Genomic DNA, 25,805 nt, shown 5'->3' with positions numbered 1-25,805 from the left:
TCCACTGCTTTTCATTTCCCCTTTTAAAAAATTCTTTTGCAATGCAGTATGCACTAATCAGGGCACTATTTGCACTACATGCTGAAAGTGAATTGAGAAGCGGGGCCCTGTTCTGTTACAGAAGCAATGGCAGAGGCCCTTGTCATCTTAAAGCATGACCTTTGCCATTATGGCTGAAGATTATGAGAGCTGTAGTCCAATAACATCTGGGACCTAAGGTCTTCAAGGCTACCAGATATAGAGCATTGGCTTTCATAAGCAAGAATTGCTGGTGATGAACAAAGTGGACAGTTTAGAAGGATTTAGCACCTGCTGGCAAAAGATTAGTTGGGTGAGACTGGGTCCCATTAATAGAGAAGAAAATCCTGAGGAGAAACTCTGTCATATGCCACAAAAAAGAATATAAATTTAGGGAGGAGACTGAAATGCAATGAATTTGGGTAAGAGACTAAAATTTGGGGAGGAGACTGAAATGGCGAAAGAAATGCAAGGTGACAATAAGGGAGGCGAAAAGAGAGTTTGAGGAACATTTAGCTAAAAGCATCAAGGGGAATAACAAAAACTCAAAAGCAGGAAATCTGCCATGGAGGCGGTTGGACTGTTAGACAATGAGGGAGTGAAAGCGATTATTAAGGATGATACGGAGGTTGCAGAGAAGCTAAATGATTTCTTTGTGACTGTTTTCACGGAAGAGGATACTGAACATATACCTGTTCCTGAACCAGGCTTTTCAGGGATGGCGGCTAAAGAACTGAGTCAGATAGAAGTGACAAGAGATGATGTTCTAAACTGTCTGGAAAAATTGAAAACTAGCAAATCGCCAGGGCCGGATGGCATTCATCCAAGAGTCCGCAAAGAACTCAAATGTGAAATTGCTGACCTCCCTGCAAAAAACCCCAAAAACTTATCCCTGCAATCAGGTTCTGTGTTGGAGGACTGGGAAGTAGCAAATATAACACCTATTTTCAAAAAGGGATCCGGGGTGATCTGGGAAATTACAGGCCAGTTAGCTTAATGTCCATTCCAGACAAATTGATGGAAAACATTTTTAAGGATAAGTACACAGAAGAACAGGCCCTGCTGGGAGAGAACCAGCATGACTTCTGCAAAGGGAAATCTTGCCTCACAAACCTTTTGGAGTTCTTTGAAAGTGTCAACAAGGGTGTAGATCAAGGTGATCCAGTTGACATAGTATACCTAGACTTCCAAAAAGCTTTTGACAAAGTTCCTCATGAAAGCCTCTTGAGAAAACTTAGCAGTCATGGGATAAGGGGACAAGTACTGTACATGTGTGGATTGCTAACTAGTTGAAGGACAGGAAACAGAGGATAGGAATAAATGGAGAGTTTTCACAATGAAGGGAAGTAAAAAGTGGGGTCCCCCAGGGATCTATACTCAAAGTAGTGCTTTTAAATTTATTCATAAATAATCTAGAAGTAGGGGTAATCAGGGAGGTGGCCAAATTTGCAGATGATACCAAACTCTTTTGGGTAGTGAAATCCAAAACAGGTTGTGAGGAGCTCCAAAAGGATCTCTCCAAACTGGGTGAGTGGGTGACAAAATGGCAAATGTGGTTCAATGTTGGCAAGTGTAAAGTGATGCATGTTGGGATGAAAAAAAACCCAACTTCATGTATATGCTGTTGGGATTTGAGCTGTTGGTGAGTAACCAGGAGAGGGATATTGGGGTCGTGGTGGACAGCTCATTGAAAGTCTTGACTCAATGTGCAGCAGCTGTGAAAAAGGCCAATTCCATGCTAGGGATCATTAGGAAGGGGATTGAAAATAAAACTGCTAATATTATAATGCCCTTATACAAAACTATGGTGCGGCCACACCTGGAGTACTGCATACAATTCTGGTCACCACATCTAAAAAAGGACATTGCAGAACTGGGAAAAAGTGCAGAAGAGGGCAACCAAGATGATCAGGGGCCTAGAGCACCTTTCTTATGAGGCAAGGCAACAACACCTTGGGCTTTTTAATTTCAAAATAAGATGGCTGTGGGGAGACATGATAGAGGTCTATAAAACCATGCATGGTGTGGAGAAAGTGGATATAGAGAAATTCTTCTCCCTCTCACATAACACTAGACCCAGGGGTCATCCCATGAAATTGATTGCCACGAAATTTAGGACCAACAAACAAAGGTACTTTTTCATACAACACATAATCAACTTGTGGGATTCTCTGCCACAAGATGTGGTGACAGCCAACAACCTGGATGGCTTGAAGAGGGGTTTGGATAACTTCATGGAGGAGAGGTCTGTCAACGGCTACTAATCGTAGGTCTATAGGCCACCTCCAGCCTCAAAGGCAGGATACCTTTGTTTACCAGTTGCAGGGGAGTAACAGCAGGAGGCCATGCCCTCAACTCCTGCCTGTAGGTTTTGATAGGCATCTGGTGGGCCATTGTGTGAAACGGGATGCTGGACTAGTTAGACCTTGGGCCTGATCCAGCAGGGCTGTTCTTATGTTCTATAGGTAGGTTGTGGCAATGAAACCAAACTTAACCAGATGGTGTGGTCCGTCCATGACAATGGAAACACTCTATCCCCCACCCATGGTATACCACCCTGATCTGAGGGGGGAAACCAAAGCGAAGGTATTGTTTTGATGTAAACCGCCCTGAGCCATTTCTATCTCTGGTCCCCAGGCCAAGATATACACACTCAATATAGGTCAGCTCTTTCACAGGGATTCTGGTAAGGGAGATGTATGTTATTTCTATGGATCACAGGCACTCCAACCCCACCCCTTCCCCATACCTGCTCTCCAACCGAGTACCCAGCAGAGAGAAACTGAGCCCAAACTGGCCCACTAGTCCCTGCCAGCCAGGTCTCCGTTATACAGGCCAGGTTGGCTCCCTCATCCATGATCAGAGGGTTGGCTCCCTCATCCAGATCAGATCATGGATGAGTTCAGTCTTATTTTGAACTGATCTGGCATTGCAGAGGAGCAAGGTCAGGTTCTATGTGTTGTTGGAACTACACACCTGAGGCCTGGCAGCTGACAGGACAGCTGGAAGGGGAAACTGCTATTAAATGTCTGATATCCCTTTCCCTGTAACAGCCTGCCAACACCAAATATTTTATTCCCCATCATGACTGAAATGGCTGCTCCTGACCTCCCCAGGCACACCCTGCCAAAAAAAAAATCCCCCATTTGTACCAGAACCCAAACACATAATTATAGCCAGCACAGCATCAACCATTAAGAACTACAGGATGTTCTTGCTCTCTAGTCTAGACCAACGGCTGTTTGCCTCCCCTCAAATAGCCAGAGAAAAAGCCACACATCACACACGTAGTAGTGTGAGAAAGCCACACCTCACACTCCAGCAGGTGTAAAACACATCAAATCCAATTGAGAGGCAGCAAAAGATAGGAAGCTAAAAGGGTAAGCTGAAGATAAATCTTCTTCTCACAGTCAGAATGGACAGATGGCAAAACATTCAGCCTCATCACCTTGTTCTCTGCAATGGCAGCTTGGTGTTTTTATGCAACCTTTTTTGAATTAATCTTTTTTGAATTAATCTTTTTTGAATTAAAAAAAAAAACCCATTGGAGATGTTGCTCACTGTCTTCTCAGCATTCATATGGCTGGCTTAAAGTTTACATAAAGAGTGTGAAGAAAATATACCCCACACAGGTGAGAACAGAGTTAGTGGAAACTTTTACATTTTATTTTATTTATATCCCACCCTTCCTCCAAGGATCTCAGGGCAACATGGTTCTTGCCTCCCCTTTTACCCTCACGACAACACTGCAAGGTGAGTGAGTTAAGCTGATTGGCCAAGACAGCCTTCTTGGGCGGTCCATCCTAAGAGAGGTGGGTTGTGGCCATGAAACCAACCTTAACCAGATGGTGGTCCATCCATGACAATGGAAACACTCTAGGAGTCCCCACCCATGGAACACCACCCTGGTCTGAGCAAAAAACCAGATCGAAGGTATTACCAGCTGTATGTGTTGGTCCTACGACCAGTTGGGATAGGCCCATAGTTGTAGTTTCATGGCTGAGAAGGGATTTGAACCCAGGTTTTCCAAGCTCTAGTCTGATTCTCAACCCAGGACTACACATCTTTAGCTCTCCAGCTGTTTTTGGATGACAACTCCCCTCACCCTCAGCCACAGTGGCCAATAGTGAGGGATTATAGGAATAGTACATCTGTCACATCTTCATTGTAGTACAACAAAGTTGTACAGCCCATTGTAGTACAACAAAGTTGTACAGCCCTGCCCTAACCACTACACCACACTGGCTGTCCATGCAAGCCTTCTGCTGCTACTCAGGCCAAATATTAATCAGTTTCTTTGTCCTTGTGATAGCACAGCATCATTTAACTCTGTTTTACATGCTATGTTCAGCATTTAGACCACTGGTGTTAGGAGTGTGCACAAACCGTTCGATCGTGAACCAGTTCACCACAAAATGGGCTGGTTCGATTGTGAACTGAGCCCAGTCTGTGGCAGACCGGTTCGGTGTGGTTTGGAGGTTCAAGGGGTTACGCTTGTACAGGGGAATCTGGTGGGGATTCCCCTTTTCAAGCAAAGGGGTGGGGGGAATCCTTGAAAAATATGCTAAAGGGCAGCCAGGGGTGTGGAGAGGGCACCTTTAAAAGCAGATTAAGGTTCTTACTGGCCCAGCGGCTGCCACCCCTCCTCGAAGCCCTCCTGGTGCCACCCAAGTGCGTGGTGCTGCCTCTAGCAACCTGCCCACATGGCAGACTCCGCAGATGCTTCTTTGAACTCCCTGTCCCAGACTGTCAATGGTATGCAGCCTTGTGTGAGATTCCACCCCACCATTGCTTTAAATCTATGCTTTGCCCAATTGTATTTCTCATAAGTCCCTGATTCAGTGCTATTCTTCCACCCACTTACCTCTCGGGTTCCTGTCCCTAATATATTCCATCTCCTGGGACACCTTTGCAAATTCTTCCAGCCCTCAGCCTTTCTGACCATGTAAATCTAGGCCTTGTGTGTAGTTTTTTTTTTTTTAAACCACTCAAATTCTTCACTGACTGTTGTCAGTATTCTCCTTTGCTGACTGCGTTTGACTTGCCAAGTTAAAATATATGTGAAAATTCTGTGACATCACAGCAACTCAGCCAATAGAGGAGGGGAAGGACTTAGAAGCAGGTGGCTACCAGGGAACAAAAAAAATAAACATGAATGAAATGGGGGCTGGGCCAGAGGTAGCTCTCTTTCTCTTATACGCACCCCCATACATAAGAACAGCCCTGCTGGATCAGGCCCAAGGCTCATCTAATCCAGCATCCTGTTTCACACAGTGGCCCACCAGATGCCCCTGGAAAGCCCACAGGCAGGAGATGAGGGCATGCCCTCTCTCCTGCTGTTACTCCCCTGCAACTGGTACTCAGAGGCATCCTGCCTTTGAGGCTGGAGGTGGTCTATAGCCCTCTGACTAAAAGCCATTGATACACCTCTCCTCCATGAAGTTATCCAAACCCCTCTTAAAGCCATCCAGGTTGTTGTCTGTCATCACATCTTGTGGCAGAGAATGTACCTGTGTTTGTTGGTACTAAATTTCCTGGCAATCAATTTCATGGGATGGCCCCCTGGGTCTAGTGTTATGTGAGAGGGAGAAGAAAAATTTCTCTCTATCCAATTTCTCCACACCATGCATGATTTTATAGACCTCTATCATGTCTCCCCACAGTCGTATTTTTTCTAAACTTACATTAAAGCTTTAATGTAACATTAAAACTTACATGAAAATCCATTAACGGTAGGAGAAAGGAGTCAGGCTGGAGGAAGGTGGCAGATGTACCATATGAATTAGCCACAATATGAAATACAATATCAGATACCACATAAAGCAATCTGGCCACAGTGTGACTACAGTATCTGTGTTGTCATGAAAATCCAAAATTTGAAATATATGACCCACCACCAATGCCACAAAACCTTAGACAATAATTGGTTTCTTGTTTTACCATATAATAGATATTTAGTTTTAATGTATTGGGTTATCAGTGAGTGAAAGAGAGCTACCTTGAGAATTTATTTAACCTTCTATACGACCCTTTGTCCTGAGACCCCAGGACAATGAACACCACATTAAAAGCAGCATTAATAAAATTTCTCCCCCCCCCCATCAGCATGAATTTTATTTAATCATTATAAAAACAAAAATAACAAATATAAAATTAACCAATACAAAACAAAACAAAATCAATTAAAAGTATTATCAATATAAAACAGATAAAGCTACAGTAAATGAAATCAGAAGGCTAGCCATTGTCCAAAGCCCTGGATAAAAAGATATTTGTATCACATTGATTTAATAGAATGACAGGATCTGGCTGAATTTCTGTGGTGTACATGAGAGCCAGTGTGGTGTAGTGGTTAGAGTGCTGGACAAGGACCAGGGAAACCCGAGTTCAAATCCCCATTCAGCCATGAGACTTGCTGGGTGACTCTGGGCCAGTCACTTCTCTCTCAGCCTAACCTACTTCACAGGGTTGTTGTGAGGAGAAACTTAACTATGAACACTGCTCTGGGCTCCTTGGAGGAAGAGTGGGATATAAAATGTAAATAATAATAAAAATAATAATACGTGCTACCACAGAACATCACGTGAACTCAGAAAAATTTCCCAAAACCCAATTGGCACTGCACCAAAGCCACAGGAAGGCCACACTGTCGAGTACACTTAATGGGTTTGGTACAGTTCCAGTTGGGGTTGGGGAAATTTTTCTGAATTCACATGACACACTCTGTGGGAGTGTGCATGCTGCAGGGATTTATAGATTGCTGCTTAGCCCGCATTATATCCATCATGTGAACCAGCCCATAGCATATTAATAACTGGACACAACGGAACGCTGGACTGTGGTTAATAGCAGCCACCCACTCTAGGTTTGCATTATTCCCTTCATGCCAGAATGGCACTAGGGGAGCCAATGAGAGTAAACCTTCAGTGGAGAGGGAGCCAATCAAGAAGGAGAATCCACTAAGGCCAGGTCTCCATGCTCTGAGGAGGAAGGAATTTTGGAGGGAAAATGCTGAAGGAGGGAAGTATAACGATTGCCTCTCCATTCTGATCTGTGATTTCATGGGCTGCCTTAAGACAGAATGTACAAGGAGTCAGGAGAGGTTTTTCTCACTGAATTTTCCAGTAACTTTCAAATAGAATGCTAGACAAAGTGGTGCACATGTGTGGCTTGCATAATATAAAACCCAGCACAATCTAATTTTAGCATGAAAAAGCAAAATGTCTGCTTTATTACAATAACAGGAACAGAGTTTATAGGCAAATAATGATCCAGATGGAACAAGGGGGGAAATTAGTTCAAAAATACCATAGGCATTCTTTCATACTTACTTACTTATTTGATTTCTATACTGCCCTTCCAAAAATGGCTAAGGGCAGTTTATACAGAGAAATAATAAATAAATAAGATGGATCCCTGTCCCTAAAGGGCTCACAATCTAAAAAGAAACATAAGATATACACCAGCAACAGTCATATTTCCTAATCTGGTTCTTCGCCCTGCCTCGCTCCAAGCAGGTGCTACTATTTTGAGCTCCGTTTTCTCCACTCTAATATCTGAGCCAATTGAGTTTTGTGTTTATCTTCTCTCCTCCCTTCCTCCTCAATATTTTCTGTGGGCCCCAGGCCAGTTTAGAAGGGAACCAGGGAGACAGAGCGCCAGCGCTTCATCCTCGGCTCGTAGTGTGCCTTTCATATGGCGGCTGAGCCTCAGCACGGCGAGAGAGAGGTTTCTCCCTCCCTCTCTGAGGATTCCACGGCACATTCTGTGTGCCAGGCCAAGTGGGGGGTGGCGACCTCTCCTCTAACATGTTGATCTGCGTTATAGTTGTCCCCAGTCAAGGACAAAAGGAAGGTGGCTTCTGGCAAGGCACAGAAGTCAGACTACAAGCCTCTGAGTCCCTTCTCTAGAAAGAGAACTAAAAAAACCCTCCACTGTTTGTCCCATTCTCCTTACTTTAAAAGTTAACATGAACAAGTAGACATTTTTACACTGGGAATCTGGCATATCTGGCTGTCTAGACACAGGAAGACCACTAGAATATTATCTAATAGATTCCATGAGCTGCTATGCATGTGTAAAGTAAAGTATCCTCAGCCCTAGAAAATGGTTTCAACCATGATTGGTGATGTCACGCCCTCGATCTCCAACAGCGAGGAGGAAGGGGAAGCTGTCAACTTTCCAGCCGAGTCAGGAGTGTCTGAGGGGCAGAGCCCGGCTGTCAGCGTTCATGAAACGGCTGTAGTAGATCCAACTAATGATTTAGAGCAGGCACAACAACCTGAGTCAGCAGAAAGCGTGAGAGACCAATTGGAAGAAGAACTATGCAATGAAACACTGACACCACAACAACGCAGGCGCACTAAACGCAGAACGCAATTAGAATCTATTAGAAGGAGCAAACGCCTCTTGCTGAAGGCTGATAAGCCGTGAATTATTGCCAGCTGGGAGCTATCGGCTTCCACTATAAATCCTGTCACCAGCCGTCTACTCCTTGCTGAAAAACAACGTACGTCATTCAGTCGACAGCATTCAGCCAAGCCGTGAACTTCCCTGGCATTTGGCCAGACCTTGACAGGTGATAGCTCTAGCAGGAAAACAAAGGCAACAGAGAAGTTCCTCCATCTGTATTAATTAATCCTAGTGTCCCACACAGTAACAGCTATTTCCCAGGTGTGAAAGAGAAGCAACCCGGTTCTCAGAAATCAGTGAAATAGAGTTTTGAAGCCAAAGAAACAGTCAGGGGGCTCTGGCCAGGGTTCAAAGCGAAGCCAAACTCTTCAGTATGAATGTTTTCATGTTGTGTAAGATCTGAGCTCTGACAGAAGTTGCTTTCATACTCAAGGTATTTAAATGGTTTCTCTCCTGTGTGAATTCTTTGATGTTTTGTAAGCACTGCTTTACAACTAAAGCTCTTTCCACAATCAAAACATTTAAACGGTTTCTCTCCTGTGTGAATTCTTTGATGTTTTGTAAGAGCTGCTCTCTGACTAAAGCTCTTTCCACACTCAAAACACTGAAATGGTCTCTCTCCTGTGTGAATTCTTTGATGGATTGTGAGGACTGAGTTCTGACTGAAGCTCTTCCCACACTCCAGACATGTAAATGGTTTCTCTCCTGTGTGAGTTCTTTCATGTCGCCTAAGATCTGAGCTTGAATTGAAGCTTTTTCCACACTCCAGACATTTACATGGTTTATCACCTGTGTGAATTCTTTGATGTTGCGTAAGTTTTGAGCTCCAACAAAAGCTCTTTCCGCACTCCAAGCATTTAAATGGTTTCTCTTCTGCATGATTTCTTTGATGTCTTGTAAGTTCTGAACTCTGACAGAAGCTCTTACCACACACCAAGCATTTAAATGGTTTATCTCCTGTGTGAATTCTTTGATGTTTGGTAAGAGCTGATCTTTGACTGAAGCTCCTTAAACACTCCACGCATGTATATGGTTTCTCTCCTCTATGAATTCTTTGATGGATTTTAAGGACTGAGTTCTCTCTGAAGCTCTTCCCACACTCCAAACATGGAAATGGTTTTTCTCCAGTGTGAATAACTTCATGTCGCCTAAGATCTGAGCTTGAATTGAAGCTTTTTCCACACTCCAGACATTTACATGGTTTATCACCTGTGTGAATTCTTTGATGTTGCGTAAGTTTTGAGCTCCAACAAAAGCTCTTTCCGCACTCCAAGCATTTAAATGGTTTCTCTTCTGCATGATTTCTTTGATGTCTTGTAAGTGCTGAACTCTGACAGAAGCTCTTACCACACACCAAGCATTTAAATGGTTTCTCTCCTGTGTGGATTCTTTGATGTTTGGTAAGAGCTGATCTTCGACTGAAGCTCTTTTCACACTCCACGCATGTATATGGTTTCTCTCCTGTATGAATTCTTTGATGGATTTTAAGGACTGAGTTCTGACTGAAGCTCTTCCCACACTCCAAACATGGAAATGGTTTTTCTCCAGTGTGAATAACTTCATGTCTCTTAAGATCTGAGCTCCAACTGAAGCTCTTTCCACACTTCAGACATTTACATGGTTTTTCTCCTGTGTGAATTCTTTGATGCTGCCTAAGTTTTGAGCTCCGACAAAAGCTCTTTCCACACTGTAAGCATTTAAATGGTTGCTCTCCTGTGTGAATTCTTAAGTGTACTTCTAGGTGTTCCCTCTGGCTGAATCTCTTTCCACACTCCAAACATTTAAATGGTTTCTCTCCTGTGTGCATTCTTTGGTGTCTCTTAAGCTCTGAGCTCCAACAGAAGCTCTTTCCACACACCATACATTTAAATGAGTTCTCTCTTGTGTGAACTCTTTGATGCTCTGCAAGATCTGAGCTCTGACTGAACCTCTTTCCACACTCAAAGTTCTTAAATGGCGTATTTCCTCTCTTGATTCTCCAGTGACGTTTAAGCATTGATTTACAACCAAAGATTTTGCCAAAGTGCTTCCTCCATTCATTTATTTTGTCTTTTTTCTCTTGGATTGGGGTTTCCTGGCAGTCATGAGCATGAAGAGCAGATAATTCATTCCTCCTTTCCTCTTTTACTTCTGTCTCCTTTCTCTGCTGTCCCCCTTCTGTACATCCCACTCTTTCCACTAATGCTCTGCATACTTCTCCCTCAGTCCTGCTCTTCCACTCGTCACCTGCTGGAATACAGACAAAGAACAGCATGAATCGCAGGGAAATATGTAGGCAATAAACCTAATTAACTGCTATTGCAAATGACAAAACAGTTTCAGGACAAGAAGTAGATCTTGATGCATATCAAATAGTGGCCGGTGATTGGCATTAAATGAATGCTAGTGTGGTACAGAGGTCTTGGACTATGGAAACTGAGGCTTTAGCTCCCCACCCAGCTGTGAAGCTGAATAGGTGGCCTTGTCCAGTAGCTCTCTCTCAGCCAAACCTACCACACAGGGTTGTTTCCAAAATAAATGGAATAACCCCACCGTTACTGTTCAGAACCCTTTGGAGCAGGGATGTGCACGAACTCCATGCCATAGGTTCGAAGGGGCAGGGATCGGTTCCCTTAAGATGCAGGTAAGGCTCTCCTTACCTGCTTGTCCCCAGCGCCACTGCTTTTCCACTGGCGGTGCCCGCTCCCATGAGCACGCACACAGCCAGCGTGCATTTGCACTGGCCATTTGTGTGGCTGGAGCATGTGCATGCTCGCGCTGCGCAGAGGGTGCCGGATACTGCGCAGTATACAAATGTGTTAAACAAAAATAAATAAATAAAAGTGCTAACAAGTTGCCAAGAAAGTTAGGTCCAACAAATGGAAGTACTTTTTCACACAACGCATAATCAACTTATGCCACAAGATGTGGTGTTGGCCACTAGTTTGGATGGCTTTAAGAGGGGTTTGGATAACTTCATGGAGGAGAGGTCTTTCAACGGCTACAGGCCACCTCCAGCCTCAAAGGCAGGATGCCTCTGAGTACCAGTTGCAGGGGAGTAACGGCAGGAGAGAGGGCATGCCTTCAACTCCTGCCTGTGGGCTTCCAGTGGCATTTGGTGGGCCACTGTGTGAAATGGAATTCTGGACTTTGCCCTGATCCAGCAGGGCTGTTCTTATGTTCTTATGTAAATCAAAGAAAAGTAGGAAGACCTCACAGAGCAGTTGAAGAACATGCTTTTACAAGCAGGAGGTCCCATCTTAATCCTCAACATATTTAGCTGAAGTATCTTGGTAGGTGGGTTTGGAAATCCTGAGCATATCATGGAGAGATACTGCCAGTCAGTGCAGACAAGGTTCAGATCAATGGATCACTACTTTGTACGGTGAATAAGTCCTCATATATGAAAGACATTTTCTCCAGAATTTGTACCACCTCCAAACTGCCCCCCCACCAATTATAGCTGATCTTCCACTGTATTAGCTTGTCAAAAAGATGTCCATTAGATCCCCAAAGAAGCTCACCCTGCCAAATTCTCAGTACCAAAGGTCTCTCTATGGTATATGGCTCTGATGCAGCCCTTCCCCCTGCTTATCTACAGCCAATCAGCTCCAAAGCACTCTTCTCAAAGACAGCTTCAAGAGGACAGAGTGTCTCAATGATTCCCAAGCAGCCAATGAGTGCTGCTGAACTGCATGAACCTGGAAGCATCAGCCACAGATCAGCCAAGGATCATCAGTGAAGGATCATCAGTCAAGGATCACCTTTCCATCAGTCAAGGATCACCTTTCCATCAGTCAAGGATCATCTTGAAGTGTAACTGGGAAAGCCAGTTTTGTAGAATAATCTAGCAGGGCTCAAATACAAGGAAAGGAAGCACTTTCCTAGAACATCTCACACCCTCCAAAGGCGTGAGGATAAACCCCTGATATCCAAGTCAAATTCCGTCAGATGTGGCTTCAAGGAAAGATAACCAGGTAAGTGTTCCTCTCCCCAATGGAAAGACCCCATAATTCTTCCAGAAGAAGTAACCAAAAGAAGGGCACGCTGGATACTGACCAGGAGCAACGATTTCTGGGTAAGGGACACTTACCCAGAGAGGCCACATTCTGATGAGTCTCCTCCATGACTTCCCTGTGTAGGGCTCTTTGGTCTGGATCCAGAACAGCCCACTCCTCCTCAGTGAAATTCACAGACACCTCCTCAAAGGACACAGCACCCTGAAAGAAGAAGAAAAGTTTGTTTATTTTTTCACAGATAGCAAAACAGTTCATGCCCTTGCAAGAAAGTCTTTGAGGATCATTAAGGCGAAGCCACTTAGGGTTTTAATGGAGGATTTACACCAGGGCTGCTCAACTTTGGCCCTCCTGTAGATGTTGGCCTACAACTCCCACAATCCCTAGCTGTTGGCCGCTGTGGCTGGGGATTATGGGAGCTGTAGTCCAAAAACAGCAGGTGGGGGGCCCTAAATTAACCAGGCCTGATTACACCATCACAGTCTTAAGAACATAAGAACAGCCCTGCTGGATCAGGCCCAAGGCCCATCTAGTCCAGCATCCTGTTTCGCACAGTGGCCCACCAGATGCCGCTGGAAGCCACAGACAGGAGTTGAGGGCATGCCCTCTCACCTGCCATTACTCCCCTGCAACTGGTACTCAGAGGCATCCTGCCTTTGAGGCTGGAGGTGGCCCACAGCCCTCCGACTAGTAGCCATTGGTAGACCTCTCCTCCATGAAGTCATCCAAACCCCTCTTAAAGCCATCCAGGTTGTTGGCTGTCACCACATCCTGTGGCAGAGAGTTCCACAAGTGGATCACACGTTGTGTGAAAAAGTACTTCCGTTTGTTGGTCCTAGACCTCCTGGCAATCAATTTCATGGAGTGACCCCTGGTTCTAGTGTTGTGTGAGAGGGAAAAGAATTTCTCTCTCTCCACTTTCTCCACACCATGCATGATTTTATAGACCTCTATCATGTCTCCCCACAGTCGTCTTTTTTCTAAACTAAAAAGCCCCAGGTGTTGTAGCCTTGCCTCATAAGAAAGGTGCTCTAGGCCCGTGATCATCTTGGTTGCCCTCTTCTGTACCTTCTCCAGTTCACCAATGTCCTTTTTAAGCTGTGGTGACCAGAATTGTACGCAGTACTCCAAGTGTGGTCGCACCATAGTTTTGTATAAGTGCATTATAATGTTAGCCGTTTTATTTTCAATCCCCTTTCTAATGATCCCTAGCATCGAATTTGCCTTTTTCACAGCTGCCGCACATTGAGTCAACACTTTCAACGAGCTGTCCACCACGACCCCAAGATCCCTCTCCTGGTCCGTCACCGACAGCTCGGATCCCTTCAGCATATACTTGAAGTTGGGAGTTTTTGTCCCAATGTGCATCACTTTACACTTGCTAACACTGAACCGCATTTGCCATTTTGTCTCCCACTCCCCCAGTTTCGAGAGATCCTTTTGGAGCTGCTCACAATCCATTTGGGATTTCACTACCCGGAAGAGTTTGGTATCATCTGCAAATTTGGCCACATCGCTGCTTACCCCTGCTTCTAGATCATTGATGAAAATTAAAAAGCACAACTTAGACAGAAGCAAAGGCAAAGAGACAGTTTTGTTTCATGTCCAGAAAAGGGCACCCAGGCTGACCCCTGCCCATCTCCCCAGTGATCCCTCTCTTACCTGGTCTGGTTGCTTGGAAGCTGTTTCTCCTCCATCGCCCACTGGAGACGATCTTGCACACACCATCCGTGTTTTTCCACAGCCTGTGGGAGAGACAAAGGTGGTGAGAGAATGATTGATCCTTGATATACATTTTCAGTCTCAGTTCCTTGTTGAAGGCGGAAACAGATCACACATACACACACCCCACTGGCTCCCAAGCAAAACACAAGGTTTGGACATATACATGCCTTAGCTTGTTGATTCTAAAATGATCTCCAGGTTTCTGTGGAGTAGACTGGAAATAAGAGTCTCCCACAAACAGACTCAGGGGCACACAGGTGGTTTGTTTTAGGCATAAAGATGACTGATTTTAGGCAACCCCAGCTCAGCATTCCTCCAGTGGCTGTTGCTGGTGTCTACCTTTATGTTTCTGTTTAGATTGTGAGCCCTTTGGGGACAGGGTGCCCTCTTATTTATTTCTATCTATGTAAACCACTTTGAGAACTTGGGTTGAAGAGTGGTATATAAATATTTGTTGTAGTAGTAGCAGCAGTAGTAAAGGAGGAAAGGCGATCAAGTAGGAGGGTGATGCGTTCATGCTTACCCAGCGAGGCGGCATTTCTGTCATCCTCCTGAGAGATCTCCCTGGACAGCAGCTTCTGCCTTGTGACTGATAGAGCCTTCTCTGCCTCAGAGAAATTGGCAGTCACTTCTGCTAACTGCCCCAGCACCTGAAATACCAACAAAGGGGGAGGAGGGAATTATTTATGTATTTATTTATTTGATTTATATACCACCCTTCCAAAATGGCTCAGGGCGGTTTACAATTAAAAGAAACCACTAAAACAATAAAAAGCTAAAACAAATTAAAAACAATATAACAACGATCAACTATTTAAAAATATTAATTTAATTAATTAACAGTAATTAAAAGCCCCCAAATCGGGTTAGAATTTAAAAACCCTGGAAAGCCAGGCCAAACAAATATGTTTTAAGGGCTCTCCTGAAGGCTAATAAAGATTTCAACTTACGGATTTCCGCAGGGAGCGCATTCCACAGCCCCGGAGCAGCTATAGAGAAGGCCCGCCTGGAGTCGCCACCAGACGAGCTGGTGGTAACTGGAGACGAACCTCCTCAGATGACCTTAATGTGCGGTGGGGATCACGCAGAAGAAGGCGCTCTCTATGGTAACTCGGGCCTAAGCCGTTCAGGGATTTAAAGGTAATCACCAGCACTTTGTATTTTGCCCGGAAACATATTGGCAGCCAGTGCAATTGTTTCAAAATAGGCGTAATATGGTCTCTCCGAGTTACCCCAGCGACCAATCTGGCTGCCGCATTCTGAACTAATTGAAGTTTCCGAACTACGTACAAAGGCAGCCCCACGTAGAGCGCATTGCAATAGTCAAGCCGGGAGGTTAGCAGCTGGTGCACCACCGTTTTGAGGTCATCCTCCTCAAGGAATGGTCGCAGCTGTCGAATCAGCCGAAGCTGATAGAAAGCACTCCTGGCCATGGCCTCCACCTGAGAGACCAGGGTGAGGCCTGGGTCCAGGAGTACTCCCAAGCTGCGCACCTGCTCCTTCTGGGGGAGTGTAACCCTATCCAGAACAGGGAGATCTAACTCACCCCTCAGATTCTGAGCCCCCACAATGAGCACCTCCGTCTTGCTTGGATTCAGCTTCAATTTGTTCTCCCTCGTCCAGCCCATTACTGCCTGTAGGCAGGCATTTAAAGAGTGAGTGCCATTTCCTGAAGATGAAAAGGAGAAGTAGATTTGGGTGTCATCAGCATACTGATAACACCCAGCACCAAATCTCCTGATGACCTCACCCAGCGGTTTCATGTAGATGTTGAAAAGCACTGGTGACAGAATGGAGCCCTGAGGGACTCCATATAACAGCTCCTGCTTTGAGGAGCGACTGTCACCAAGCTCCACCATCTGGGATCTACCCGAGAGATAGGAACAGAACCACTGCAAAGCAGTGCCCCCTATTCCCAACTCCTCCAGGCAACCCAGAAGGATACCATGGTCGATGGTATCGAACACCGCCGAGAGATCCAAGAGGACCAACAGAGTCACACTCCCTCTGTCGATTCCCCGGTAAAGGTCATCCATCAGGCCGACCAAGGCTGTCTCAACCCCATAGCCCGTTCTAAAGCCAGTTTGAAATGGGTCTAGATAATCGGTTTCCTCCAAAACCGCCTGGAGCTGGTTAGCCACCACCCTCTCGATTACCTTGCCCAGCCAGGGGAGATTGGCCTATAACTATCCATCGCTGAGGGATCCAGGGTAGGCTTCTTAAGAAGAGGTCTAACTATTGCCTCCTTCAAACAAGGAGGCACCCTACCCTCCCCCAGCGATGCATTTATGATATTAACTAGGCCATCTCCAACAATCTCTCTGCTAGATCAAAGCAGCCAGGTCGGGCAAGGATCCAGAGAACAAGTGGTAGGCCGTACCGCTCCAAGCAGCTTGTCCATGTCATCAGGAGTCACAGATTGAAACTGATCCAACCTAACACTGCAAGAGGGATTGCTGGAGACCTCCCTCACAGACCGTGCAGAAATAGTGGAGTCCAAGTCGGCCTGAATACAGGAGATTTTATTTGCAAAGAACCCACTAAAGACGTCACAGCAGAGTATCTCTGGGAACTGATTTGAGGCAGAAGGAGCAGAGATTATACTCCTCACCACCCGGGATAACTCTGCCGTACGTGAACTGGCAGACGCAATGCGCGCCGACCAAAAACGCTTTTTTGCCGCGCGCACTGCCATTGCATAGGTCTTCAAATAGGTTCTATGCTGCAGCCTGACAGATTCGAGCCGAGTTCTCCTCCACTTGTGTTCCAGTCGCCTACCAAGCCGCTTCATCCCCCACAACTCCTCCGTGTACCAGGGGGCCATCTTAGAAGCAGGTCTGGAGGGACGCTTAGGAGCAATAATATCTACTGCCTTGGTGAGTTCCCTATTCCATGTTCCCACCAGGGCATCGACAGAATCACCGGCCGCACCAACCTCGAAACCCTCCAAGGCCTTTTGGAAACCTGCTGGGTCCAGCAGCCTTTTTGGGTGGACCATCCTAATAGGTCCATCACCCCTGCAGGGGTGGATTGTGACCGTGATACCAACCTTAACCAGGTAGTGATCCGTCCATGACAATGGGGTAACCACCGGATTCCCCACCCATGGAACACCCCCCTGATCCGAACAGAAGACCAAATCCAGTGTGTGGCCGGCAACATGAGTTGGTTCAAAAATTAATTGGGATTGGCCCATAGTTGTCATGGCCGCTATGAACTCCTGAGCCACACCAGACAAGCCAGTCCCAAAGTGGATACTGAAGTCCCCCAGCACCAAGAGCCTGGGAGACTCCAACACCAACTCCGCGACCAGCTCCGTCAGCTCAGGGAGTCAGTTGGGCAGTGGGGTGGACGGTACACCAACAGAATCCCCAATCCCTCCCTAGTTCCCAGCCTCAAAAATACACACTCAATATAGGTCAACTGTCTCACAAGGGCCCTGGTAAGGGAGATAGTATTTTTATGGACCACAGCCACTCCACCCAGACCCCCCGCCCACTTCCCCTAACCTGCTCCACAACGGAGTAACCTGGAGGAAGAAGCTGAGCTCACACCGGGCCACTCGCTTCCCCCAACCAGGTCTCAGTTATACATGCCAGGTCAGCTCCCTCATCCATGATCAAATCATGAACAATTTCGGTCTTATTTTGAACTGACCTGGTATTACAAAGCAGCATGGTCAGGCTCTGTGGGTAGTTGATGCTGCTCTCCAAGGCCTGAGAGTTGTCAGAACAGTTGGAAGTAGAAATAGTTACTAAATTACTAATTTCTCTTCCCCTGTAACGGCCAGCTGTTCTGCCAGCACCAGTTCTTCTATTCCCCACCACTACAGCAATAGCTGCCCCAGGGCTGCCAAGCGCACCCCCCGCATCATCCCCTTCAGGAGAGCCCAAACACATCTCATCAACTAGGCCTGGCACAACTCAGGGCAATAAAAACAGCACTTGACCCAAAAAATCCACCCACCCACAAAACAACCATCCCCCAGCCCTCATGCCCACCCCCGAAGGCCCGGCCCCAAAGGCTGGACCCCTTTGGCGGCCGGCTTCAGCGGCCACCTACAGGCAGGCCGCCGGCCACGCCACTGGCGTGTCTTCAGCAATATTTATGAGTCTCTAAAGCTTCCCAGCAGCCCCTTCTGCCACAAAGGACTGCTGGCTGACACAGGTGTTAGTTGTCCGGCTTTCTGAAGGCAGCAGGCTGGCAGGCAGCTCCTCGTCAGGGCAAGATGGAAACACAAACCCAGAGGGCCAGATGCAAAGTCCGAGCGATGGGGGGGGAGGGAAGGAGGAAGGGAGGAAACAACAGCCGGACCCTCAAACCTTCTCCTCCTCCTCCTTAGACAAGGAATCGAAGAGCCACAGGCAGTGTTGGGGAGTGGGATGTGGAAGGAGAAGGGTTGGGATGCATCCATCTTCAAGGACTTTGAGAGAAATGTGGGGAAATCATCCTTGCTCAGATTATTCTCTATTTTAGTAATTTGCTTAACTATTATACTGTTTTGTTGTGTTAATTTGTTCTTAATTGTTTTGTGATGCCTTGAGTGTTCACAGAAAGGTAGGATATCAATTTCATTTAGATGGATAGATCGATAGATCTCACTTAATCTTCTACCAGGAAAAAAACTCTCACCTGCTGTTTTTCCAGCTTCTTGTCCTCTGCCTGGCTCAGAAGGAAAACTTCTGCCAGGGCCATTGCCTGCGAACTGGTTTCTGGCCCACACTCTCTGACCCAGCTTTTCATCTCCAGGGGCAAGATGGCCAGGAATTGCTCCAGGATCACCAGGTCCAGGATCTGGTTTTTTGTGTGTTGCTCTGGTTTGAGCCACTGACGGCAAAGATGGTGGAGTTGACTGCAAACCTCTCGGGGCCCCTCAACCTCCTGGTAGCAGAACTGCCTGAAGTGCTGACACTGTACATCTGGACTGAGCATGTCCTCATCCAGGATCTTCTGCACATTCCTTACCCAGAATTCCTCACTGCTCCCTGCCATGATTAGATCTGGGCAAGCTGGGTCTTGCAATTCCATCTGGTGCTCCAAAAGGAACCCTCCAACAAGGTCAAAGTTGTTCTTCCGTCAGGCTCTGCTTCACATTAGGAACTGCTGTAATTGGTGGGGCCACTGTGTTCTGCAAAGCCAACACTTTGTTTGGAGAGAGAAGTACAATGCAGTAAAGTCAGGGAGATGTTTTACAAGGAAAAGGAATTATTCCAGTTCCTAAACAAACAACTCTCAGGATATGTACCTGATCTGGCCAAAAACTGTATAAAATAAGGAAGATCAAGGGTACAATATACATTTATTAATTAATATCCATGATATTATAATATAGAAATCTTAATCAACAAAAGATGGATTGAATAATCATCCAAACTAATCAACAATACAAAGTCCAATAGTCTAATTCACAATATATAATAACTGGCTTAACTAAAGTCTATTAATAGTTTCAACATGTGGCTTCACTCTTTGATTATCTTATGGATCCTTTGTTTTTAAATCTTGCAGGGCACACACAAAAAACTTGATTTTCGCGAAACTTGTTTCGACCCAGTCTTCATCAGTGGCTTCCTTTTATCATCTACTCATTAATACAAGGGATTATAGGAAAAATGCCTTCCCGCCCACACCCCACCCCCAAGCAGTATTCTCTAAGTTTGTTCATTTGTGTGCGGAATGAGTTTTGTTCTGGGAGGCAGTATCAAGGCACATGCATTCAGAGTGGGGCCTTCCTGGGCAGGATCTAAAATTAACTGAGCAGACGTTTAAAAAACCCTCGTGAGCACACACACATGTGCATGTTTTAGAGGGAACACTGCTTAGGAGTGTGCATGGTTCGGTCCGGGAACTATGTTAAGGAGCACCGGACCGGTTCGGAGGTCCGGCGGTCCGGCAGGGTGGAGGCATGTAGGTTAAGGGGGGTGGTGGTAGTACTTACCGCCCCCCCCGCCGCTCTTCCCCCTCCGGCGCTGGTGCTGTTAAAAATCTTCTTGGGGCGGCAGAGTTCCTCCCTGCCGCCCCTGCCCCCGTCGTCGTTCTTCAAAGCTCTCAACGGAGTCCAGCTGGTGGCGCGCATGCGCCCTGTGCAGCGCGTGCGTCTCCACTGCTGGCGCGCGCGTCACGTGATGTCACACGGCGTGCACGCGCGCCGCTAGCTGGACTCCGTTGAGAGCTTTGAAGAACGCCGGGGGCAGGGGCGGCAGGGAGGAACTCTGCCACCCCAAGAAGATTTTTAACAGCACCAGCGCCAGAGGGGGAAGAGTGGCGGGGGGGGGGGAGTACTACCACCACCACTCTTAAAGCTACATGCCCCTCAGTGCCGGACCACGCCTCCATGGTTCCGTGCACATCCCTAAGACTACTCCTGAGGAAAGATAGAAAGTATCTTGTAAACTTCTATATCGGGCAGCAGCGTTATAGGAAGATGCTGAAAGGCATCATCTCAGACTGCACAGGAGATAGCCATGGTAAGCCACTCCTGTATTCTGCCAAGAAAACCACACGGCTCTGTGGTCACCAGGAGTCGACATGGAATCAATGGCACAACCTTCCCTTTCCCTGTTGTATTTTACTGTTGTGTACTGCCCAGAGTCTTTGGATGGGGTGGTATAGAAATGTAATAAACAAACAAACTGGGAGTTTGTCGCTGCCACCTCATGTGGAAGCTACAACTGCTGAGAGATGAATGGCCAACCAGTCTGATTCCAGTTCTTGATACAGACTGTTCCCTGTGGGAAAGCAGGCAAACATCCCAAGAGTAAGCAGGGACTGGAGGAAGGTTCCGTCACTTGCAAGGCACAGACCTCCACCATCCCACTTGGCTGCGCATCACACAATGCATTACCCCCGCCCCAGAAATATCTTCTTGAGTGCCGCCCCCCACCCCGACACAACAACAACAGGTGCCTCTTCCTCATCCTTGTCTCCAGAGATATAGACTGGCTGGACATTTTTTGAATTGAAATGTTTTCTGAAAAAACTTCCAGGAAAAAAATCCCATGCAAATTTCCTTCTCATTTCATGAATAATTTGCATTTTTCTAAAAATATTTTTTTAAAAACAAAAACTATATAAATTTTCCTGATGTCATAAATAGATTGTGATCTGCTTTGGCACATTATTTCATCTATTTATGCAGTTAAAAACCAAAGAAAAAGCACTTCCACCATATTAATTTCCCACACTGCATCTCCAGAGTTTTTCAGGTCGCCAAGTAGTTGAACTGTAATAGTTGATGTGGGGTGGGGGCTGCCAATAAAAGCACTTCATGCATTTTATTATACCAAAACAAATTCAAAGCTTTCTATGGAAAGAAACGTTTTTGAAATACTCAGTACAGTAAATCAATAAAGCTTTTGTGCTCTCTCACACACTTCCTAGGTATAATCACCTGAAAACATTAAATGTAACTTCAAAAAAAAGTGTAGAACTTACCTAATATTGAACTGGCATTCAATTGCTATTATTAAAGACTTTTATGAAACCATGCTGGACATCCGAACCAGCGTTGTACACATGCACAGCTTTTGCCCCTTTCCCATCGTGGCAGTCCGGAACCAATGTTCCCTCTAACAAGGATTCCAGAGCCAGCGTGGTGTAGTGGTTAGAGTGCTGGACTAGGACCGGGGAGACCCGAGTTCAAATCCCCATTTAGCAATGATATTTGCTGGGTGACTCTGGGCCAGACACTTCTCTCTCAGCCTAACCTACTTCACAGGGTTGTTGTGAGGAGAAACCTAAGTATGTAGTACACTGCTCTGGGCTCCTTGGAGGAAGAGTGGGATATAAACCCAACCGCCCTGAGCCACTTTGGAAGGGCGGTATATAAATCTAATCCTCTCTAATAAAACGCTTGGTGTCCGTCCGTGGATGGACACCAAGCGTTTGTCCGTGCCTCCCTGCCCTGTTCTGCGCCTGCGCGAAGCGCAGGCGCAGAACAGGGCAAGGGAGACACGCTCGCCAGTACCCGGCAGCCATCTTGGGCGGCCAGAAGCGGCCGCCCCGAAGAAGCCGGAAAACCGGCGCCGGGGTAAACTGGGCGAGGCAGCGGCGGAGCCAGTTCGGGAAGAGACTTTAAAGCGAGTGGAGCTCTGCATGCGAGCACCTCTCTCCTTCTGTTAATCGAGCAGTGGATCAAGTGGAGGACGTGTTCCGGGAGCAAGGAGGTATCGGCAGCTGGGTGGGCGGGCGGTTGGTCGGCGGCGGAAGCTGCGGGGGCAAGTGGCTGGGCCGATTTGGCCCTTAATGAGGGAGGGAGGGGGAATGGCAGCGGGGGGACAGGAGAGCCGTTACTAGGGCCCGTTGTTCAACGGGCCAAAATTAACTAGTCAATAAATAAATAATAGTAATAATCTAACAAATAAATAAATAAATAGATAAATAAATAAATAAATAAAGTAAAAAATAAGTAAGTAAGCAAGTAAATAAATAAATAAATAACAGGGGTTCCCAGATGTTGTTGACTTCCACATTCCCCAAGCAAAGCCTATTGCAGCTGTGCATGCTGGGAGTTATTATTTATTCGATTTCCATACCGCCCTTCCAGAGTTGCAGTCAACAACATCTGGGAATCCATTAGAGGGACCACTGTTTGGAACTCAAACTGCTGCACATGTGCAATGCTAGTCTGGATGTCAGTAGTGATGTGCTTGGACCGGTCCGGAGGCCATTCTGCAGGCCTCCGGACCGGTCCGGCCTTGGGGCAGTTCGGGCGCTGGGGTGGGGGTCCCTTTAAGGGCGGGGGGAAGGTGTACCTACCCCTCCCTCCCCTTGTCCCCCACCGGTGAGCATCCGTTTAGCAAGCATTTGGGGCAGCAGGGTACCTCCCTGCCACCCCTTCCCCCTCTAGCAGCAAAAGGCTTCAGGAAGCCTTTTGAGCGCGCGCACGTTGCGGAGACATGACGCGCGCACGTGCAAAAGGCTTCCTGAAGCCTTTTTCTGCCAGAGGGGGAAGGGAGATATCCTGCCGCCCCAAATGCTTGCTAAACGGACGCTCGCTGGCGAGGGACAAGCGGAGGGAGGGGTAGGTACACCCTCCCCCCACCCTTAAAGGGACCCCCACCCCAGTGCTGGACCGCAGCTCCGCGGTTCCTTGCACATCCCTAGATGTCAGTCAATGACTGAGATTGTCTGTAGATTGTCTGCAGTTGCCACCGGCCCAAGGCCCATCTAGTCCAGCATCCTCTTTCACACAGTGGCCCACCAGATGCCGCTGGAAGCCTACAGGCAGGAGTTGAGGGCATGCCCTCTCTCCTGCTGTTACTCCCCTGCAACTGGTACTCAGAGGCATCCTGCCTCTGAGGCTGGAGGTGGTCTATAGCCCTCTGATTAGTAGCTGTTGATAGACTTCTCCTCCATGAAGTTATCCAAATCCCTCTTCAAGCTATCCAGGTTGTTGGCTGTCACCACATCTTGTGGCAGGGAATCCCACAAGTTGATTATGCGTTGTGTGAAAAAGTACCCCTGTTTATTGGTCCTATATTTCCTGGAAATCAATTTCACAGGATGACCCCTGGTTCTAGTGTTATGGGAGAGGGAGAAGAATTTCTCTCTATCCACTTTCTCCACACCATGCGTGATTTTTATAGACCTCTGTCATGTCTCCCTGTAGTCATCTTTTTTTTTTAAACTAAACAGCCCCAGGTGTTGTAGCCTTGCCTCATAAGAAAGCCTCCCCATCTTTTGCAACTTTTAAAAAAGGCAGTCAAGATGCCTTTGTTCACCCAGGCTTTTAATTAGATCTTGTTTTAATTGTGTTTTAAATAGTTTTAACCAGAGGTGTTCATACTCCTGGACTTCGAGGCCGAAGTCCAGAGCCTCCACAGCCCCTGGGGCCTCCAAATCCTCTTTAGTCTGTCCCAGATGGTGTGGTCGCCTGTCAGAGCATGATGATGCTTCATTTGCAGGGGGGGGGCCTCTAAAGGCCTTTAAGTCCAGGCTCCAAAATCACCTAGGTGCACTTCTGGTTTTAACCTTTCAAATTTAAAACTTTCGTAAAGTTTTAACCTTTTTATTTGTTGTTTTTATTGTTTTGTTGTAAACCTCTCAGAGACTTGCATTTGGGGTGGTATACAAGTGTGTTAAATAACTAAAATTAAGTGTCAGATTTTCCATGAGAAAACAAAGTATGAGAAACATTTCAAAAAATAATTTCGACCCCACACTTTCTGCTCGTCCCACCCTCAAACACCCCAGGCAGATCTGTCCCCTCCCTCTGCCCTGTCTTTCTATTCTCCTCATGACCCTGGAAAACTATGCATGGAAAGTAGTTTCAAACTTGCTTCAGGCTCTCAAGATTAAAAGGCCCTCCGTGGTTCGCGGAGGGAAGGAAAGAAGCTTGTTTGGGGTCTGGACTGGAAGAACCCCCGGTGGATCAGGTGCACAGGCCCCGCCCCATAGATTGAGATATAGGGGGAGGCTTCTTTTTTCTCCCCCAGCCACAAGCCCCCCGGCTTTGCTCTCCCCCCGGTATCTTCCAACCCGCCCACTCCTCGCTTGCCTGCTTTGCATTTGCAACGCATCTTCCACGGAGAAACCCCCCCAAACAAATGCAGGCGAGAGACTCACCAGATCCTAGAGGCCACTTTCTCCAGGAAGTGGGAGGGGCAGGAAAGGACTCTCACCAATCACAATCTCGGATTCCTATTTTTGCCTCTCTGCCATGCACGTCTCTCTAGCTTTAACCCTCAGATGCTATCTTGATAGAATGCCATCATAGGGGGTGCAAACTCCCGAAGAGAAAAGCAGTGCTGGCACTTGCAGGTGTACATACTGAAACTCCAGGATTATAATGTTGATTTTCTGATTTTTCCTCTTCGTGCACCTTTAACATGTGCCAGAGATGTATAAATTCAACAGGTGCAAATTTCCCTGCAATGGGAGTCACAGTGCTGGACTTTTCCTGTTGGATTCCTGCCTGCCACGTACTTCCCCCTGGTTCTGCCCTGAGGATCACTCCAACGGTCACCCCAACAAAGGTAAAGTGTGCTGTCAAGTCAGTTTGGACTCCTAGTGCCCACAGAGCCCTATAGTTGTCTTTGGTAGGATACAGGAGGGGTTTACCATTGCCTCCTCCTGCAGAGTGTGAGATGATGCCTTTCAGCATCTTCCTATATCGCTGCTGCCCAATATAGTACCAGCGGAGAGTCAAACTGGCAACCTTCTACTTGCTAGTCAAGCATTTCCCCACTGCACCACTTTCTCATCCCAATGGATGCCCTTTAATCCTCTTTCTGCAGGGGCGTAACTATAATAGGGCAAGGGGAGACAGTTGTCTGGAGGCCCACTGCCTTGGGGGCCCGTCACATGACTGACTCGCCCAGCCACACACCCGCCCGGGCTTCCTTCAGTTGTATTCATCCTCCGAAATTGATGTGAGTGTTAAGACCTGGAGCTACCAGAACACCATGGGGCTATTCTCACGATCAGCAAAAATCGGGCTAGGAGAGCCTAGCCCGATTTTTGCTGATCGTGTAAACCACAGGGCTCGTAGGCAAGCCCGGTGGTTTACAAGCGGGTCACCCGCTTCTATTGCCCTTGCCTTAGCCCTGGTTCGCGGAGCGAGCACTTCGCAAACCTGGGCTATGTGATCGTGAGTAGCCGCAGCGCGGCTCTGTGCCATGGCTACTTGCGAGTAGACCCCCGGAGAGGAGGCGA

At 46.9% G+C, this 25,805-nt stretch overlaps 1 protein-coding gene across 5 annotated transcripts; it reads right to left on the bottom strand.

Moving 5' to 3' along the window:
* Window positions 1-7,218: 7,218 nt before the first annotated feature.
* Window positions 7,219-24,795, bottom strand: LOC128347448 (oocyte zinc finger protein XlCOF6-like). 5 transcript variants are annotated; one of them, XM_053302139.1, is made up of 6 exons: window positions 24,717-24,795; window positions 18,783-19,292; window positions 14,674-14,800; window positions 14,088-14,170; window positions 12,503-12,629; window positions 7,219-10,659 (listed from the first exon to the last, which is right to left on the bottom strand). In XM_053302139.1, exons 2-6 carry the CDS (start codon window positions 19,176-19,178, stop codon window positions 8,717-8,719), a joined length of 2,676 nt encoding a protein of 891 aa, XP_053158114.1. In that variant the 5' UTR covers window positions 19,179-19,292; window positions 24,717-24,795; the 3' UTR covers window positions 7,219-8,716. The 5 variants fall into 5 exon arrangements, with proteins under 5 accessions (XP_053158114.1, XP_053158115.1, XP_053158113.1 ...); XM_053302140.1 differs by lacking the exon at window positions 24,717-24,795 and adding an exon at window positions 24,649-24,690; XM_053302138.1 differs by lacking the exon at window positions 24,717-24,795 and adding an exon at window positions 21,585-22,037.
* Window positions 24,796-25,805: the final 1,010 nt, after the last annotated feature.

The sequence above is a fragment of the Hemicordylus capensis genome, chromosome 2 (assembly GCF_027244095.1).
Source record: "Hemicordylus capensis ecotype Gifberg chromosome 2, rHemCap1.1.pri, whole genome shotgun sequence".
NCBI classification, from domain to species: domain Eukaryota; kingdom Metazoa; phylum Chordata; class Lepidosauria; order Squamata; family Cordylidae; genus Hemicordylus; species Hemicordylus capensis.
This window is presented reverse-complemented; position numbering and strand designations above follow the sequence as displayed.